At 46.8% G+C, this 17,355-nt stretch overlaps 1 protein-coding gene across 2 annotated transcripts; it reads right to left on the reverse strand.

Moving 5' to 3' along the window:
• Positions 1 to 2,080: 2,080 nt before the first annotated feature.
• Positions 2,081 to 13,797, reverse strand: LOC105488078 (zinc finger protein 154). 2 transcript variants are annotated; one of them, XR_011618001.1, is made up of 4 exons: positions 13,618 to 13,797; positions 9,216 to 9,342; positions 5,258 to 6,806; positions 2,081 to 5,160 (listed from the first exon to the last, which is right to left on the reverse strand). XR_011618001.1 is itself a non-coding variant. In XM_071088108.1 (3 exons), the coding sequence occupies exons 1-3, from the start codon at positions 13,648 to 13,650 to the stop codon at positions 5,653 to 5,655; spliced, it is 1,314 nt and encodes a 437-aa protein (XP_070944209.1). In that variant the 5' UTR covers positions 13,651 to 13,797; the 3' UTR covers positions 2,081 to 5,652. The 2 variants fall into 2 exon arrangements, 1 of the variants encoding a protein (XP_070944209.1); XM_071088108.1 differs by having other exon boundaries at positions 2,081 to 6,806.
• Between the last annotated feature and the right edge of the window lie 3,558 nt (positions 13,798 to 17,355).

Here is a 17,355-nt window from a genome sequence, read left to right on the forward strand (position 1 = left end):
CAGCATCCAGGGAAGTGTGCACAGTGCCGTGGGGAGCCTGAGAAGGGCTCTCAGAAGAGTCAAAGGGAAATGGGGTCTGGCACCAAGCACAGACAGAATAGAAAGGTAGTGGAGCTTGATTCCCCAAGACCCTAGGTCCTGCAGTCTGGGTTTCAATCCAGGATTCCCTATTTCTCTCCATGGGTTTATAAGGAAGTGACATACTCTTGGGGGCTTTCTACTCCTGTGCAGGATGGAGATAATGAGTGGACCCATCCAGGGGCATGAAGATGATGTACAGAGCTGAGGTTTACAGAGCATGGGTCAGAGAGGGCTTCATGCATAGCCACTGTTGTGGTGGTTGGCAGCTGTTAGGGTTGTGATTGCCCTCAACTCATGAGGGGAGGGGAGATTCCTTTGGGAATGGGGACCAATGAGGAGAGGGGGATGGAGATATTTACAGCTCAGACCCCATTTTCAAGGGCTGCAGGTCTCCCTCACCCACCCCATGTATTTTGCTCATCATACCACTGGGCTCCTGGCCCAACCAGCTTCCAACCTGGCTGTCCCAGCCAGGAGGTCCTGCGGGGCCACAAGGCCCAAAGATGTGAAAATATCCAAACTGAAACAGAAAAAAAAAACAAAAAACAGAATACTACCAAAAAGTGTGTTCTGGAAAGAGAGGCAAAACTGAGACAGAAGCAATATCTGTTTAGATAATCCCAGAAAATTTTCAAAAATTGGTCAAAGGTATATAACTCTGCATATCTCAGAGATAACAAATATGAAGAAAACCACATACATACGTATTTTAGTTAGCAAGACTTCTAAGAAACAAAGCCAAGGACAAAATATTAAAGCTGTCCAGGGCTGAGGATAAACACACTGCTTTCAAAAGAGCAATACTTTGAGCTTATTCCTCGAAAGAAATGATGGGAGCCAGACGGCAATGGAAGGATAACTTTCTTTTTTTTTTTTTTTTTTTTTTTTTTGAGGCGGAGTCTGGCACTCTTGCCCATACTGGAGTGCAGTGGCCCGATCTCGGCTCACTGCAAGCTCCGCCTCCTGGGTTCACGCCATTCTCCTGCCTCAGCCTCCCGAGTAGCTGGGACTACAGGCGCCCGCCACCTCGCCCGGCTAGTTTTTTTGTATTTTTTAGTAGAGACGGGGTTTCACCGTGTTAGCCAGGATGGTCTCGATCTCCTGACCTCGTGATCCGCCCGTCTCGGCCTCCCAAAGTGCTGGGATTACAGGCTTGAGCCACCGCGCCTGGCCAGGATAACTTTCATGTGCTGTGAAAGAACACCATTCTCAACCTGGAATATTATGTCCACCTTAAATGTTCTTCAAAAATGAATGATAGGTAAACATACTTCAGAGAAAAAAAAATCTATAACTAGCAAATCTACTCTAACAGAATAATAAAGGGAAGTCTTTGGGCAGAAAGAAATAGTGTGAGAGGGAAATATAGAATTCTGTGAAGGAATGAAGAACAACATAAGCAGATAACAAAGATAAACATCAGTATATATTAATTTAATACTGGTTTATACTGTCAATTTAATGGCAGTCAAATTGGGAACCCATACCCCCAGAAGGATGATGGTTCCTATTTTTCCAAATCTTCAAATAACTGTTTCCCCTATACAGGAGAAATGCTAGACTTTTGTTCATACATTCTCCTACTGAATAATGAAGACTAAATTCTCCTTTGTGGAGACATAATGAGTTAAAAGCACTCTATAGTAACCCTGGTACAATCACGTGACACAAAAGGAAGGGGTGTCCTTTAAAATTTTTTTGAAGCACTTTTTTTTTTTTTTTTTTTTTTTTGAGACGGAGTCTCGCTCTGTCGCCCAGGCTGGAGTGCAGTGGCGCGATCTCGGCTCACTGCAAGCTCCGCCTCCCGGGTTCACGCCATTCTCCTGCCTCAGCCTCCCGAGTAGCTGGGACTACAGGCGCCCACAACCGCGCCCGGCTAATGTTTTGTATTTTTAGTAGAGACGGGGTTTCACCGTGGTCTCGATCTCCTGACCTTGTGATCCGCCCGCCTCAGCCTCCCAAAGTGCTGGGATTACAGGCGTGAGCCACCGCGCCCGGCTGAAGCACTTTTTAAGTGCAAATATGGGAAAGACTAGCATCTCTAAGTAGTGACATTTGTCAGAAAATGTGTAGGGGAGCATTAAATCTGTAATGTAACTTTTCTAGACAGCAGAGCATGGTAAGTTTTGACTGCTGAGCTGCCCACAAAATGATCAGAGATTATTATTGTTAGAATAGGGGAAAGGAAAGTGATGTTTACTTAAGGAGAAGTAGCAGAGATTAACGTAAATCAAAATGTATATATTAGATAAAGGTCCCTGAGGATAGAAGAAACAGAATCCATAGGAGAAAAAAAACACGCCATGTCAAAAATACTAGGCTGGGCGCGGTGGCTCACGCCTGTAATCCCAGCACTTTGGGAGGCCGAGACGGGCGGATCACAAGGTCAGGAGATCGAGACCACGGTGAAACCCCGTCTCTACTAAAAATACAAAAAATTAGCCGCACGGTGGCGGGCGCCTGTAGTCCCAGCTACTCTGGAGGCTGAGGCAGGAGGATGGCGTGAACCCGGGAGGCGGAGCTTGCAGTGAGCCGAGATCGCGCCACTGCAGTCCAGACTCCGTCCGTCTCAAAAAAAAAAAAAAAAAAACTGAATGAAAAACATTATGAATTGGAATCTCAGCTTCAACTGCCAATATCTACGTTGCAGAACTTCACCCAATTCAGTCTAGAAAACTATACAAACAATGTTGAGTTTACATTCTAGTGAGGGGGAAGAAAACAAGTGTATCCAGTAGTTATAAATGTACTAGAAAGTGAAACAGTAAGAACAGAGTGTGACTGGTGGAGGGAAACCTCAAAGGACATGGCATCTGAGTTTACCAGAATGATGGGGAACCAGCCATGAAATATGATCGTACTGCTGAAACTAACAGATTTAAAATGCATGCTTTTGAAGATATGAGGCAATGTTATGAGATTTTTACCTGCCATAACTATTTTAATCTTAATAATAACGCTGTGAAATAAGAGCTATTATTGTCACGATTTCTCAGATGAGGAAGCTTGAGGCAGTGGAACTGGGATTTAAACCCAGGTAACATGACCAGAATCTGATATTAACCACTATGTAGTCATGACAAACTTTTATGGTGAATGGTTAAACACAAAGACCCTGAGATACAAAAGACGTGGTTTAAAGAAAGAATGCACTTACTATGCCATATTGTGATATTTAAAACACACATGCACATCCTTTGAGCTTCTGAATAATATGGAGTGTGTCTTGTCTTGCCCATAATAGATTCTCAACCAAGGCTCTTATTCACTACTTCTTATTATTTTCACAGCTATACTTTTCAAGTTTAGCACATGTACTGCATCCACTTGGTGAGTATCTTTTTATACCCAGTAGGTAAAAAGTATTTATATACAGTAGGACTATTACATTGAGTAAAATTGCAAGCTATTTGATATGGTTTGGCTCTGTGTCCCCACCCAAATCTCATCTCGAATTGTAATTCTCACGTGTTAAGGGAGGGACCTGTAATCCCCACGTGTCAAAGGAGGAAGGTGATTGGATCATGGGGGGCAGTTCCCCCGTGCTGTTCTCATGATAGTGAGTTTTCACAAGATTTGATGGTTTTATAAGGTTTTGGAAGTTCCTACTTTGCTCTCTCTCCTGCCACCCTGTGAAGAAGGTGCCTGTTACCCCTTCTGCCATGATTGTAAGTTTTGTGAGGCCTCTCCAGCCATGCAGAACTCTGAGTCAATTAAACCTATTTCCTTTATAAAGTACCCAGCCTCAGGTAGTTCTTAATAACAGTGTGAAAACAGACTAATACACTACTGCTATAAGAAACACACACTCGGCCAGGCACGGTAGCTCACGCCTGTAATCCCAGCACTTTGGGTGTCTGAGGCGGGCGAATCACCTGAGGTCAGGAGTTTGAGACCAGCTTGACCAACTGGAAAAACCCCGCTCTACTAAAAATACAAAATTAGCTGGGCGTGGTGTCACGCGCCTGTAGTCCCAGCTACTCAGGAGGCTGAGGCAGGAGAATCGCTTGAACCCAGCAGGCGGAGGTTGCAGTGAGCCAAGATCGTGCCACTGCACTCCTGCCTGGGTAACAAGAGCCAAACTCCGTCTCAAAAAAAGGCCAGGCGCAGTGGCTCACGCCTGTAATCCCAGAACTTTGGGAGGCCGAGCCAGGTGGATCACGAGGTCAAGAGTTCGAGAACAGCCTGGTCAACATGGTGAGATCCCCATCTCTACTAAAAATAAGAAAATTAGCCAGGCGTGGTAGCGGGTGCCTGTAGTCCCAGCTACTCGGGAGGCTGAGGAGGAGAACTGCTTGAACCCGGCCGGTGGAGGATGTAGTGAGCCGAGATTGCGCCACTGCACTCCAGCCTGGGCAAGAGTGAGAATCCATTTCGAAAAAACAAACACAAAAACAAAAACAAAAAACACTCATTTGTATGGTTAGTTATTTTCACCTGTACTTCTAAAACAATTACAATTCCTAATATAATCTTACCACCTGTGGTGCTACCCTATGGAATTCAGGATATCAAGGCATACAGGACCTGGGGAACAGATTTCCCCCACTAGCACTGAACACAATGCAATATTCCTTGTGAACAAGAGAACAATTTCATGTTGCTTTCAGAAGCACCAAAGGATGTCATAGTAACTGCTGCCTACTCAGGCTGACCTCTGTGGCATCCAGGATATAAATTAGGACAATACCCTGTAGTTTTTTCTTGGAGGCCTTGAATAGCAATGAAAACTAGACTCAAACTAGAGAGAGAGCTATATTCTGCCATCCTACTGTCCCTGTCTCTGTTGAGCTACACAATGGGAATCTCCAAAAAAAGTTATTCACCCCTTCATGTTAGCAGAACCCAACTGTTTTGTTAGCAGAACCCATACAGTGACTAGAACCCCCAAGATTAATAAGGTCTTTATTATTGTACAAACCAAGGCAGTAAGAGGCAGGTGGTTCCCACAGTTGGTGATTTGGAGGCTGGAAAACTCTATCAAGAGTCATGTGACACCAACAATATCCTGAAATATGTAGTCCTTCTTTTCAGGTCACCAGCAGAGTCCTCTGGGCCAAACCGGGTCAGGTCCATGGCCTAACTCATCAGAAAGGGAAACAAAAAAGAAGGGAATAAATGCTTAGGCTATTTACAAATTCCTCCCATGAATGGGAGAACACCAAGGTTCACTTACCTGAATACACTGGGGTGGGTGAGTGGTGCACACTGGTGGTCACTTGCCAGGTGGTAGAGGTAAAATGGCTTCCACTATAGTATCAGCAGAGACATACATCTGACATGGGCCCTGGGCGGGGCAAAAGGTGCAATGCAGTTCCCACATACCTGGAATTTATGCAGATGTTCAGATAGAGGATGTTTAATTCAGGCTGATGCCACCCTCATAAGGGATCTCCTTCAGAACTGTTATATCAACTGGACATCCCTACATATCAAAAGTGTCTTTCCCTTGTGCATTCTGTGGCACTCAATGAGATACAGCCTTCAGCTGAAGCTTTCTCACATTCACTGTGTACTCAAGGACTTTCTCCAGGGTGCTAACAGATTTTCCACATTTGCCACTCAAGGCTTTTATCGACTATGAATTCTCTGATGTTTAATAAGGCTGGAGTTATGGCTAAAGGATTTCCCACATTCAGTGCACTCATAAGGCTTCTCCCCAGTGTGAACCCTTCTGTGCTTAATGAGGCCGGAATTTTGAGTAAAGGATTTCCCACATTCACTGCACTCATAGGGTCTTGATCCAGTGTGAACTCTCTGGTGTTTTCGGAGACTGGAGCTGTAGGGAAAGAACTTCCCACATTCACTGCACTCATAAGGCCTCTCCCCAGTGTGAACTCCCCGATGTTGAAGGAGCGCAGACCTTTGGCTAAAGGATTTCCCACATTCGCTGCACTTATAAGGCCTTTCTCCAGTGTGAACTCTATGATGTTCAATGAGGCTAGAGTTTTGGCTAAATGACTTCCCACACTCGCTGCACTCATAAGGCCTGGATCCACTATGAACTTTCTGGTGCTTTATGAGACTGGAATGATATGTAAAGAACTTCCCACATTCACTGCACTCATAAGGCCTCTCCCCAGTGTGAACTCCCCGATGTTGAAGGAGTGCAGACCTTTGGCTAAAGGATTTCCCACATTCACTGCACTCATATGGCCTTTCCCCAGTGTGAACTCTCCGATGTTTAATGAGGTTAGACTTGTTGCTAAATAATTTTCCACATTCATCACATTCATGAGGTCGTACTGCAGTGTGAACTCTCCGATGCTGAATGAGACTAGAGCTTTGCCTAAAGGACTTCCCACACTCTCCACATTCGTAAGGCTTTTCTCCAGTGTGAACTCTCCAATGGTCATTGAGGCTGTAGCTTTTGCTAAAGGATTTCCCGCATTCACTGCATATGTAACATCTTTCTGTAGTGAGTGTTCTCTGCTGCTGAACAAGTGTGTGTTTACGGCTGAATGCTTTTGTGTACTCTCCACAGTTGTAATGAGTTTTTCTTCTGTGACTGACGGCCCCACCGTCGCTTCTGCTATTTGATTGCTCCCCAGTGTGAGTGGCCTGTTGATGGAGAAATCCCAACTTGGCCAGGAAGTCCTTCCCAGCTTCTCTGCAGGTGGAAGGCTCCCCTGACACATGGAATGTGCAGGTCTTCACAAACAAGGCTGTGCCCACATTGCTTCTGAAATGTTTTTCTCCAAGGTGCTGCTTCCGGTGATGAACATCTGCAATGAAATACAATTACTTCTCACATGCCCCACCCCTATATAATTTCTGCCTATGATGTGTCCCCTTGGACCCAGCCAAGAGCAAAATGTCTCTCAAGACCAAGCTACACGTCTCACGGTGGGGGCCTTCTGGGGAGAAAGACCTGCCTTGGAAGTCCTGAGTTGGGTCTCTCCTTCTAAAGAAATGCTCTGCTCAGAAGATGCCTCCTCATCCACCACTCTATGCCAAAAACCTAAAAGCAAGAAATGCAAGTGAAGTGCACATTAACTATGGTGGGAGGGGGCAGCCCCTATACAACTGTGTGTATGACAAACTCAGGAACAAGTCCATGGGATTGTTTGCATGACAGCAGAGTTGGGTTCGGGCTGCAGATGAGGCTGCATAGCAATTCTAGACTATAAAGATTACGAGAATGGGCTGGGTGCGGTGGCTCATGCCTGTAATCCTAGCACTTTGGGAGGCCAAGGCGGGCAGATAAACAAAGTCAGGAGTTTCAGACCAGCCTGGCCAATATGATGAAACCCCATCTCTACTAAAAATACAAAAATTAGCCTGGCGTGGTGGTGGGTGCCTGTAATCCCAGCTACTTGGGAGGCTGAGGCAGGAGAATCGCTTGAACCTGGGAGGCGGAGGTTACAGCAAGCCAAGATTGTACCACTGCACTCCAGCCTGGGCGACAGAAGGAGACTCCGTCTCAAAAACAAAACAAAACAAAACAAAACAAAACAAAAGATTACAAGAATGTAGGAGAACTTAAGAGGTAAAGGCCACAACCATGAGGTATCACAAAGAGAGAGGCAGGGTGTAATACTAAATCCTCTGAAGGCCGGGCGCGGTGGCTCAAGCCTGTAATCCCAGCACTTTGGGAGGCCGAGGCGGGCGGATCACAAGGTCAGGAGATCGAGACCACAGTGAAACCCTGTCTCTACTAAAAATACAAAAAATTAGCCGGGCGCGGTGGCGGGTGCCTGTAGTCCTAGCTACTCAGGAGGCTGAGGCAGGAGAATGGCGTGAACCCAGGAGGCGGAGCTTGCAGTGAGCCGAGATCACGCCACTGCACTCCAGCCTGGGCAACAGCGTGAGACTCCATCTCAAAAAAAAAAAAAAAAAAACAAAAAAAAAAACCTAAATCCTCTGCAAACAACTTTTGCAGAAGCTTATCTGCTGGTGACACTTGAGTGCTGTGTAGAATAGTATATGCAAGCCCAAGGAAATATGACTGCAACGCAGCAGCTGGCCTTCAAGGACTGTTTAAGAGTATGTGCAAGGACGGGCGCAGTGGCTCACACCTGTAATCCCAGCACTTTGGGAGGCCATGGCGGGTGGATAACGAGGTCAGGAGTTCAAGATCAACTTGGCCAAGATGGTGAAACCCCATCTATAAAAAAATACAAAAATTAGCTGGGTGCAGTGGCAGGCACCTGTAATCCCAGCTACTCAGGAGGCTGAGGCAGGAGAATCGCTTGAACCTGGGAGGCAGAGGTTGCAGTAAGCCGAGATCACGCCACTGCAATCCAGCCTGGGTGACAGAGTGAGACTCAGTCTCAAAAAACAAAACAAAAAAAGAGTATATGCATATCTCATGACGTACTATGTAGAGACTAACGTTGGAAAGAACTGCAGATGTAGCAGTGAGAAAAACAGGTAAAATATGGAGTCCAGAGATGTGAGGATTAGCCCCAGGCTGGATGTTAACAGCAGAAGTGACAAGTAGAGCTGACATGTCAGCAAAATGTCAAGAATGGTGAAGGGAAACCGGAAGTGAGCTGTGACCACTGGCATTGGCACCAAACTGCTCGCCAAACAGAATAGGTTGCTGCTATGATACGGCATCTGGATAATGTAAGTACTAAGGAAAGAAAGAACAGAAGAGCAGCCTGCACTGTCCCACAAAAAACTCAGCACATGACAGCCCACAGGAAAAACACACACACACACAAATACTACAAAGAAGATTTCAGAGGAATACTTTCTAAGAAGAGTCCATGGTCTACATAAGTAGTGACCATGTCAGTGACAATAACCCCTGGCATAGGCAGGCATAATGAAATGCCAGCTACGGGATGGAAGTAGTAGCTGGGGCACACAGGATCCTCAGATCTGGAAAAAGTCACCCAGACATGGAGGGGACAATCAAGGTGGGATGCACTTGGGTGACTGCAAGACTGCAGACTCTGCATCCTTCCCTGTGAGACTGTGGGGAGACAGGTATGGGGGCTCCTCAAGGAGAGGAGAAGACAGTATGCACACCTTAGTCTTACACATTAGTCTTACCAATGACAGAACTATGCAGGGAACTGAGAAAGAAGCAGAGCCCATAGTCTTGTCATGAGAAGGACAGACCTGCCGATAGGGAAAAGAGGAAGGGCACAGACTAGCTAAGGGCACGGGTAAAAGAACCTTACCTAGGGAGGTTAAAAGAGCCAAGTTCTCCAGCATCACATCACGGTACAGGCATCTTTGAGCCTCATCAAGGAGACCCCATTCCTCCCAGGAGAAGTGTACGGCCACATCTTCAAAGGTCACAGTGCCCTGCCACAATGGGAACAGATGAAACCACCAAGACCCCCTATCCCAAGGACCCATAATGCATACCCCCACATCTTTTTTTTTTTTTTTTTTTTTTTTGAGACGGAGTCTCGCTCTGTCGCCCAGGCTGGAGTGCAGTGGCGCGATCTCGGCTCACTGCAAGCTCCGCCTCCCGGGTTCCCGCCATTCTCCTGCCTCAGCTTCCTGAGTAGCTGGGACTACAGGCGCCCGCCACCGCGCCTGGCTAATTTTTTTTATTTTTAGTAGAGACGGGGTTTCACTGTGGTCTCGATCTCCTGACCTTGTGATCCGCCCGCCTCGGCCTCCCAAAGTGCTGGGATTACAGGCTTGAGCCACCGCGCCCGGCCTCATACCCCCACATCTTTACCCCATGCCCATTCTCTTCCCAAGCTCCCCAACGGAGAGGAGAAACCAGCACATGGATAAATAGGCATCTAAGCTGGGGGCCTGGCATGGAAGGATCCATACTATCACATCATGAAATCCCCTGGAATGTCCAAGGTCATCTAAGTCTCAATACCAGAGCCCTGCAACTGTCACTTACTCCCTTTCCAGATGCACATCATTCTTCAGAATACACATCCCTCCTATCTCCAGACACCATAGCCCCAAGCCCAGGGCTGCTACCTCACTGCCCACACCATAGGCATCTCCCTGTTCTTACCCCCCGTGTCACTGTTTTAATCTCTTCCCCTTTACCCCATTAGTGAAGGCAGGATTGCCACACTAGGGTTATGGATATGGCCAAATACACAAAACCTGACACTAGAAAGATGATACAGCAGCAGGGCACGGTGGCTCACGCCTGTAATCCCAGCACTTTGAGAGGCCGAGGTGGGTGGTTCACGAGGTCAGGAGTTCAAGACCAGCCTGACCAATATGGTGAAACCCCATCTCTACTAAAAATACAAAAATTAGCTGGGTATGGTGGTGGGTGCCTGTAATCCCAGCTACTTGGGAGGCTGAGGCAGGAGAATTGCTTGAACCCGGGAGGCAGAGGTTGCAGTGAGCTGAGATTATGAAACTGCACTCCAGTCTGGGTGACAAAGCGAGACTCCGTCTCAAAAAAAAAAAAAAAAAAAAAAAAAGATGATACAACAGTTTATTAATCATATGTCCATAGAACCTGGGAGATGAGGACAACATGTACCACACAGGGTCACATGGGGGGTCTAGTCCAGAAAAAAAGTGAATAACCAAAAGCTGTGGAATGCAAGCACTTTGAAAACAAAAAGATCAAGTGCCCCTGGTTCCCACAATGGGCTTCTTTGGAAAACTCCATGGCCTGGTAGGGAGCTGAAATCTGCTACAAAGTGATAGGCAGAAACTGTGCCTGGTCCCCTTGATAAAAAGAGTTGTCTGTCTGGGAGAAGGGTAGGGAGGGAAACTTGTACTCAGGCCATTTGATGTCACCCTGATTTTACCAGAGGTCATACTGGGCCTTAATTTTAGACTTTACACCATAACTTAGCACACAGCATCGAGGATATGCTTGACAAATTCAAACTAGGATCTAATACTACCCTAGATCTCCCAGGGCATCCACTAGTGGTAGCAGCCCCAAATCCTATGAAGGCTCCTTGGCTGGCTCCATTTTTTGCCTCAGACTTAGGCCACACAGAACCACATGTGCATCTCAGATAACCATGGCCGTATTACACTTCTGTGATGTACTTGCTATCCCCTCGGCAGTGACAACCTTCTTCTGTCCACTTAACACTCAAAGACTAGCTCCACTGATCACCTGCCCGAGGCCAAGTGACTGTCACAGATGACCACATTGGCACCTGGCCTTATCCTCCAGGTTGAATTAAACACTCCTGGCCCCATCAAAGTTATCAAAAAATCCTGATGATTCCACAGAATGCCAAATAAGCACTAAGGAAAAAAAGGACAGCCATTTGCCTCAAATACACCTATGCCTCTGCATTCACCTTACATCCACTCTTTCCTTGAAAGCGTATGCCACCTGCCCAACTATCCTCTCCAAACACCCTACCTCCATAGCCACTAACCTCCCTTACCTCTGTTTAGAAAGCCCAAGAACATCACCCACTTACCCAACCAAAAGGCTTAGTTGGTCTTTAGCCCCCACTCTGCCCTTCCTGACCAAATAACCTGTACCACCATGCCTAAAGATTAACCATTCTAGGCCGGATGCGGTGGCTCACGCCTGTAATTCCAGAACTCTGGGTGGCTGAGGCGGGTGGATCACCTGAGGTCAGGAGTTTGAGACTAGCCTGACCAACATGGAGAAATCCCATCTCTACTAAATAAATACAAAATTAGCCGGGTGTGGTGGCGCATGTCTGTAATCCCACCTACATGGGAGGCTGAGGCAGGAGAATTGCTTGAACCTGGGAGGCGGAGGTTGTAGTGAGCCAAGATCACACCATTGCACTCCAGCCTGGGCAACAAGAGCAACACTCCATCTCAAAAAAAAAAAAAAAAAAAAAAAAAAAAAAGATTAACCCTTCTAAATGTAATCCACAGCTCACTCACCTTAGTCCACACAATAACCACCATATTTTGGGTGTCTCCATTCTGAAGCACTCCCCAGATTTCCAGACCTGGGTGTTCACCCACCTACTTAATGCCTACTTAATGTCTCTGAAACATCTCAAACTCTTACATGACCAAATAAAGCTCCTGTTGTCTCCAGTGAATATTACTGTTAATACCAACTTCTCCATCTCAGTTGAAGAACTGTGGGGGTCATCGCTGAATCCTGTTTCACTCCCTCGCTGTCTACATCAGAAAATTTAGTTGCCCCCTTTAAAAATTTGCATCCAGAATGCAACACATCTAATCAATGATTCTGGTTCATTACCCTGGACTGGCTGTAGCTTCCACTCTGATCTTCTTTCCTCCTCCCTCAACCCCACAGTCTGCTCTCCACGCTAACAGGATGGACCCTGTTAGGACTTTAGCAAGATCACCTCCCTCTTTTAACCCATACCTCCTATTACCTCCAGAATAGGTACCCAGCTTTTCAGGCAGCCACTGCAGTCCTGACTCCTTTCCCCTGCTCTTTGTTCCCAGCTAAAAGGAAAGAGATCTATGGTTTCCTCAAAAATCTCAGCTTAGTTTTACTAAGCACTTGCGCCTCCTGATACCAGTGCCACAGATACCTTTCACAAGTTTCCACTGGCTGCCAAAAATGGAAACACCTCAGTATAACCCCTGCCATGGACTTAGAGCCCTGGGCTTGGAATTTCTCCAGGGCACCAGACCCAGGATTGGGGTAACAGCACTTAAGAATACTAGAAAACCACAATCCCAAGAACATGTGGGTGCAGGTGGGGGCTACTCAGGGACTGGAACACTCTCCACTTCCTGTGTGAGTTCAGTACGCCCTTCTACAACTAGGAGAACCAGCGAAAGAGGAATGCATCCCTGGTGAGGCTCGATGGGCTCAAGCCTCCCTGTACCCCTGCCTGGCCCTGAACTCAGGCTGGCTGTTTTACTTTCCGGCCTCAGTGCTGTCACCTCTTGCCAACTGCAGGGCAATGAAAAAAAGTTGCAGCCTCCCACTATCTCAATGTCCTCATCGCCCCATCGCTGCTCTTCCTGTGAACAGTCTTTGGAAAAGTTTTTAAACCCTAACATCGGGCGGGCGCGGTGGCTCACGCCTGTAATCCCAGCACTTTGGAAGGCAGAGGCAGGCGGGTCACTTGAGACCAGGAGTTCAAGACCAGCCTGGCCAAAATGGTGAAATCCCGTCTCCACTAAAAATACAAAAAAGTAGCCGGACGTTGTGACGGAGGCTTGTAATCCCAGCTGCTGGGGAGGCTGCGGCAGGAGAATCGCTTGAACCCAGGAGTCGGAGGTTGCAGTGACCCGAGATCGCGCCATTGCACTCCAGCCTGGGCTGGGAAACTCCGTCTCAAAGAAAAAAAAAAAAAAAAACTAACATAAATGGCGTCCCTCCTTTGTTCAAAACTCTCCGTGGCTTCTAGCGTCCTCACAAGAAAGGTACAACCCTAGGAGTAACTCCGCCTCATATTATTCGTTCCCTGCAGAAAACAGCTTTCCGAATTCTCCCGGCTCAGTCGCGCCTCCGACCTTTGCACGCGCCGGTTCCTCCGCCTGTCACGCCCTCCCACACCTCGTCACACGCAATGTCAGAAACAGGGCCCCACCCACGAGCGCCTCAGTGTCCCCGACCCTGGGCTGCGGAGACGCGAGCAGGCGCCCCTCACTGATGGCTTTAGTGGGTGGGGGAAGGCGTGTGAGGCGGTGAGACGCGGCACTCACCTGAGCTGGCGCCCTCAGAGCGGCCGCTGCCATCAGACTCTGTGGGGAGAGCTGGGCCGGGAGCGGCGGGCGACCAGGGTAGGGACCCGGGGACAGGCCTGACGTGGGTCACCCAGGGCGGCGTCGCGAGGCTTAGACGCTTTCGTGCAGCAGGGACGACGACTCCCCTCACGCCTTCGTGGCCCCAACCCGGCGCTCTGCTGTCCCTGATCCGGTGAACACACCCCAGAGAAGCCAAAATGGCCGCCACGAAGAGGACCCCCCCCCCCAAGTCCCTCCCTTTCTTTTTGTGACTCTCGTGGAAAGTCGGTCTTCTGAGCTCTTACCGGCTTAGTAGCGTGGCGTTCAACGCAGAGCATTCTGTGTAATGTAGTTTCCACAGATTCCCGAGGTCGGGGCTGGGGACCCTCTGCACCAGCCTCTTGGAGTAAAAGCGAAGCTCCAGGGCGCTGGGCGATGAGAAATGGCTTATCCAGGTCCTCGGGCAGTGAGGGGCTTCGCCCTTTCTTAAATGGGTTGTAATCAGACAGCGTATCAGAGGTGCCATCTGCAACTGATCACCCAAGTGTTTGGGGAATATTATTTCAAACTTCGTGAAGTTCAGCAGGCTCCCAGAGGCTAAAATTATTATCAGACGCTCCCTAAGGCTGCCAATCCAAATATGCAAATCATTCCATAGAGCCATTCAGACACGAAATATATCCACTAATAGGGAAGCTAATAAATATTACCATATTAAGTTTATTACTTTTTCTTTTCTTTTCTTTTTTCTTTTTTTTTTTTTTTTTAAGACAAAGTTTCCCTCTGCCCCCAAGGCTGGAGTGCAGCGGCGCCATCTGGGATCACTGCAACCTCCGCCTCCCGGCTTCAAGCGATTCTCGTGCCTCAGCCTTTCAAGTAGCTGGGACTATAGGCGCACACCACCACGCTCGGCTAATTTTTTGTATTTTTAGTAGAGATGGGGTTTCACTATGGTGGTCCCAAACTCCTGACCCCAGGTGATCTACCCGCCTCGGTCTCTCAAAGTGCTGGGATTACAGGCATAAGCCACGGCACCCAGCCTCTATCATATTACATTTCAAATGTATGCACTCGGAAGCATTGAAGTCAGTCTGTGCACTCTTGGTCAGGGACAGGTGAAAAACTACTTCAGATAGTGGCATGATAGTGCCTCCAGAAGATAGAAGAGAAATGTTGGGTCACCTTGAAGCGGTAGTACAAAGGTAGAATTCTGTCTGTGATTCCAACAAAAAACATCTTTTGTCTGCATAGTCAATTATTGTGTCCAATTACTGTGTCCAGTCAGTAACTGTATCCAATTCACTGAGCAACACTTTTATCCATTTCATAATTCTTACTTGATATCTGAGATATATTCAATTCCTTTTTTTTGTTTTTTTGTTTTTTTTTTTTTTTGAGACAGAGTCTCGCTCTGTCGCCCAGGCTGGAGTGCAGTGGCCGGATCTCAGCTCACTGCAAGCTCCGCCTCCTGGGTTCACGCCATTCTCCTGCCTCAGCCTCCCGAGTAGCTGGGACTACAGGCGCCCGCCACCTCGCCCGGCTAGTTTTTTGTATTTTTTTTAGTAGAGACGGGGTTTCACCGTGTTAGCCAGGATGTTCTCCATCTCCTGACCTCATGATCCGCCCGTCTCGGCCTCCCAAAGTGCTGGGATTACAGGCTTGAGCCACCGCGCCCGGCCTATTCAATTCCTTTTAGAAGTCTAACATCAATCTCAATAAAACAATGAAAGAAATGCTGCTTTGATAAGAGACAAAGGGGAGAGGTGGGACTTCTTAATCAGAAAGCCGGTGAAATGCACTTGAAGGAAGTGAGAGAAGAGCCATGTGCGTGTTTTTAGAATAAATTCCAGGCAGAAGAAGCAGGTTACTAGAATGCCTGCATGGATGGAGACTTCACAGGGCTCTTCAGCATTGGAGGGCCTAGGGCTTCAACCCAGAAGGCCTTCATCTGCTTTGCTGGCTGCAGAGGCACTCAGGGTATATAGGTGAGAAATATCTATGGGATGGAGCTTGATTTCAGAAGAATTAATAACAGAAATTCCCAGTAGGGACTTTTATGTCCCTCTGGCTGCATGACCCAAGCCAGCCTAGCCATTTATGCCAGGTAAAAGACAGCCGTAAAGACACGGAAAAATTTCAGAGTTTAAGCAGCACATTCTAACTCCCACTGCCTTTCTTTGCCAAGAGTCAAACTAGATATCCAGATGTCCCCAGAGATAAGCATAAAATTGTCCTATTTCAGCTATAAAGTATCTCTATTCTCCACAGTCATCCCTTTGTTGGCTGGGTATTTTTAATTACAAATCACTCCATCTTAATATTACCCTACATCATTTTCTCTATTTATAGAACAGAACAAACAAAAAGGGCAGCTGTCAAAATACTTTGTGTGCATTATTTGAGATGTGGGTATTGCTTCAAAGTATTTCAGAAAACGCAATAGCTCAGCACAAAGGTGTTCATAATCATGCACAAGATTGGCAACTATTTTACCTCCTTCCATCATCAACTTTAAGAACAGTATCAATAGATTCATTCAATTCAAAGTTAATTCTAGTTCCTCTTCTAGCCAGTATTTTCCATAGATAGAACATCTTGTGGTTGTTTTAATTCAATTTCTCACTTTATTTTATGATCTATATCAATATTATCATAAGCTTTGTTTGAATGTGATGCCATAAAGGAATACCTGAGATTGGGTAGTTTATTAAAAATTATAATAAAATATATAAGAATATAAAATAAAAATATATAAGAGGGAGATGTATTTGGCTTACAGTTCTGCAGACAGTACATGAAGGAAAGTGCAAGTATCTGCTTTTGGTGAGGGCCTCAGGAAGCTTACAATTATGGCAAAAAGTGAAGGAGAGCCAGCATGTCACATGGTGAGGGAGGGAGCAAGAGAGGTAGGGAGGAGGTGCCAGGCTTTTCTAAACAACCAGATCTTGCATGAATTCAGTGAGAACTCACTCACTACCATGAGGACAGCACCAACCCATTCATGAGGGATCTACCCCCATGACCCAAAGACCTCTGACTAGGCCCACCTCCAACGTTGAAGGTCACATTTCAACTTGAGATTTGCAGGGAACATACATCCAAACCATATCAGAACCCATCAAATTAATTTTACCAAATACACCAGTATTACACCAAATAGCAAATAACATTATGAGTCTGATCATGATCATTACAAAATAAGTCAAAATTACAGTATATTCTCTACCTTTCCTCCAAATTGGGGTTCTTGCACGTATACCAAATATATATGTTTTTTAGACATAGGTTCTCACTCTGTCACCCAGGCTGGAGTGTAGTGGCACAATCATGGTTCACTGCAGCCTTGAGCTCCTGGGTTCAAGTGATCCTCCCACCTCAGCCTCCCAAGTAGCAGCTCATATACCATATATTGTCCTACAAAAGGGTTTAAATCCAGGGCCAAGTATCATCAAGAGAATTTATTTATTTTTATCTATTTCTTTATTTGACTCTCGCTCTGTCACCCAGGCTGGACTACACTGGCACGATCTCGGCTCACTGCAACCTCTGCCTCCCGGGTTCAAGCGATTCTCTTGCCTCCACCTTGAGTAGCTGGGATTACAGGCACCCACCACCACGCCCAGCTAATTTTTGTGTTTTTTTTTAGTAGAGACGGGGTTTCACCATGATGGCCAAGCTAGTCTCGAACTCCTGACTTCAAGTGATCCACCAGCCTCG

Source organism: Macaca nemestrina, chromosome 20 (assembly GCF_043159975.1).
Source record: "Macaca nemestrina isolate mMacNem1 chromosome 20, mMacNem.hap1, whole genome shotgun sequence".
Lineage (NCBI taxonomy): Eukaryota > Metazoa > Chordata > Mammalia > Primates > Cercopithecidae > Macaca > Macaca nemestrina.